At 40.7% G+C, this 2,668-nt stretch overlaps 1 protein-coding gene across 1 annotated transcript in view; it reads right to left on the bottom strand.

The window, feature by feature from the left end:
• Positions 1–1,208: 1,208 nt before the first annotated feature.
• Positions 1,209–2,668, bottom strand: part of SDE2 (SDE2 telomere maintenance homolog (S. pombe)) — a gene marked incomplete at both ends in the record, with an annotated part of 9,369 nt that continues 7,909 nt past the window's right edge. The window contains 3 exon segments of the mRNA XM_009575467.1: positions 1,209–1,315; positions 1,318–1,353; positions 1,706–1,856. Of these exon segments, the coding sequence (XP_009573762.1) occupies positions 1,209–1,315; positions 1,318–1,353; positions 1,706–1,856 (294 nt within the window).

Here is a 2,668-nt window from a genome sequence, read left to right as displayed (position 1 = left end):
CCGCAGCGACACCTGCCGGCACGGGGCCCCCGCGGCCCCCGCACCGGGATGGACGGACGGACGCACGCACACACACACACACAAAAAAAACCCACCACCACAAACCTGCGGGGCAGTGAGCCTTCCCACCTCATTTTACAACAAAGCTGGGAAGGTTGCGCTGGTGGGGGAAGGATAAACTGCCAGGTGAACCAGCATTTTGGAGCAGCTGCACCCATTTTGGAGCAGCTGTGTTAATGGCTTTCCCCTAGAAGTTTGCCAAAACGAATCCCTAAGCTTTAACACCCTCTCTCAATCCAAAACTTCCAAGCGTAAACAAAAGGCTTCTGAGGAGAGAGGTCCTAAGACTGCAAAACCGACTGAAATACCAGATACAAACTGCTCGTGTCAGAAACATTAAGCACTACTCGAGTGAACTGATTTCCGAGCATTTGAAGTCCATTTCCTACCAGTATTGCAATTCAAAACTTTACTTTATGAGCCAAACTTTAAAATAGGTAAGCGGATGGTATGATGTTAGAACAGGAGAGAGGTAATTTTTAATTTTTCAAGCATCTCTAGAAGAAAGTCTGATAAGTAGATCATAAACATAATATTCTCCAGCATATGGTGGTAAAATCTGAAATCCAAGGCACTGAACTAAACATTTTTTAAAGGCCTCTCAAACCAGAGAAGTGGCAGCTGCACCCACAGTCATGCGAGCATGCTGCCCTTCCAGCAAGCGGCCCTTGCCACCTCACAGGATAATCCCAGCACTGAGATTACAGACACTGCTCTAGGATAAAGCACCACCCTTCCAGATATTTAAGTCCTTGGGAGACAATTCCATTGCTTTTACCACTGAAAAGAAAGTTAAAACCCATCCTACTAAATGTCCCATTCAGCTTCAGAGGATCACGCTGTATGTTACTAACCTTCAGCAACCAGCAAGTGTACTTTACTCTTTTTAATTTCTTAAGGATGTGATTCTCTCTTTTCCCTCACTCAGAAACTTTTCCAGAGCAAAATAAGTGAATAACCTTATTTAACTTCTTCTAAAGGAAATACTTACATGCCATAATAATTTATATCATACTGATACCTGACATCCCACAAAAACTCACAGCACAGTGTATTTATTTATACTGACCTCATCCATATAAAAATCTTCTTTTTATATAAAGAAACTTCAGCTTTTAAGCCTGGATCATAAGTTCAATGTTTCTCACTTGACAGTTGTAACTGTGATAACTGGAATACATGTTAAAGGAGATTCAATATAAAGCTAAGAAAGGATTGCTATTTTTCTTAAAATAGGTGATGACAGTGTCATACAACCATTTTCCAGAAAATATTCAGGTTATTTCTTTCCATATACAGTGAGTTTGTTCTAACTATTGCATTAAGACTTGTTACCACTATTTGTAAAGTTTATCAAAAGACAGCAGTTTCACTCCTTTAATATTGAACACATAACTAACTCGCTCACCAGCAACTTACTCTGTGTTACATTAATCAAACTTCCTTAAGAATAGAAACAAAAGACTATCCAGGGATGCCAGAGAATTCTATGTGGCAGTACAGAATGACAACAGAATAAGAAAAATTTAAAAGCATACAGATACAAAATGATGTTTTTTAAAAAAAAAAAAAAAAAAAAATCACTTTTTTTTCCCTTTAGAGGGCTTTGCAAATAAGGCAGGATCGATCTGATCTCTCGACAGACCTCTCACTGAAAAAAGCCTTGCTGCCCTTTCCTTTAAAGTGCCTCCACATTTCAGTCCTAAAGACATCAGTTCCATCTTCAGTTTATCTAAACCCAGGGCTTCCAGTTCAGCAGCAGAGTTGAATGCCAGTAGGTCTATTGGTTTCACCTCCTGCAAAGACAAAGACATCCCATCAGACTATTTTTATTTTCTTCCTGACGCGGGGGGAGGAACAAGTATAGACAGAATGCTTCATTTTACAGAAGACCTTCAATTAGGATTATCTGAAACTCCTAATTACTTAATAAAGACAAGCAATGTCTCCATATGTATTATGTTGGATATTCTCATTATTAGCGGTACTCATGCTACCCAGGCAAAGTATTACTGCATCATGTTCAAGCAAGTTAAAGCTAGCCAGCAGCCTCGTCCTAAAACATGCAAACCTCAGCAGAGATAACATACCCAAGAGCGGGGTGAATGCCCAGGTGAGCTTCATACCTGGTGTCCAACTGCACTGCTACAACTCTACTCCTCTGAGCAGTGCCTCTGCTAGCTAGTTAAAGGCTCACTCTAACATGTCCAGACAAGCTGCAGGTGTGCTTAGGCTTGCAATGCACACAGCCTCCACGACAGAAGCACTGGTCATTTCAAACGATATAAACACCGCTGAACTTTTAAAATTATTCCACTAGAATTAACACATTCTACTTGCAATAGAAGAATGCCAAAGAAGGAAAATAAAAAAGTAAGTGGCAGTATTTAATCCTACTTCTCTGGAGACAAAATAGTCGACACTGTTTTTATCCCCAGGGAAGTTAAGTACTCCCAAGAAAACTGAATTAAAAACAACAGCCCACCATCTCACCTAGCAGCCCACCATCTCACCTAGCAGTTCAGTAGCTTAACCTTGTCTTCCAGAGGCATGGCAAAGCTAACAGCCCCTTTTTAGCGCAATGTAGGATATAACCAATATACCCCCA

Source organism: Fulmarus glacialis, unplaced genomic scaffold (genome assembly GCF_000690835.1).
Source record: "Fulmarus glacialis isolate BGI_N327 unplaced genomic scaffold, ASM69083v1 scaffold26200, whole genome shotgun sequence".
NCBI classification, from domain to species: Eukaryota; Metazoa; Chordata; class Aves; order Procellariiformes; family Procellariidae; genus Fulmarus; species Fulmarus glacialis.
This window is presented reverse-complemented; position numbering and strand designations above follow the sequence as displayed.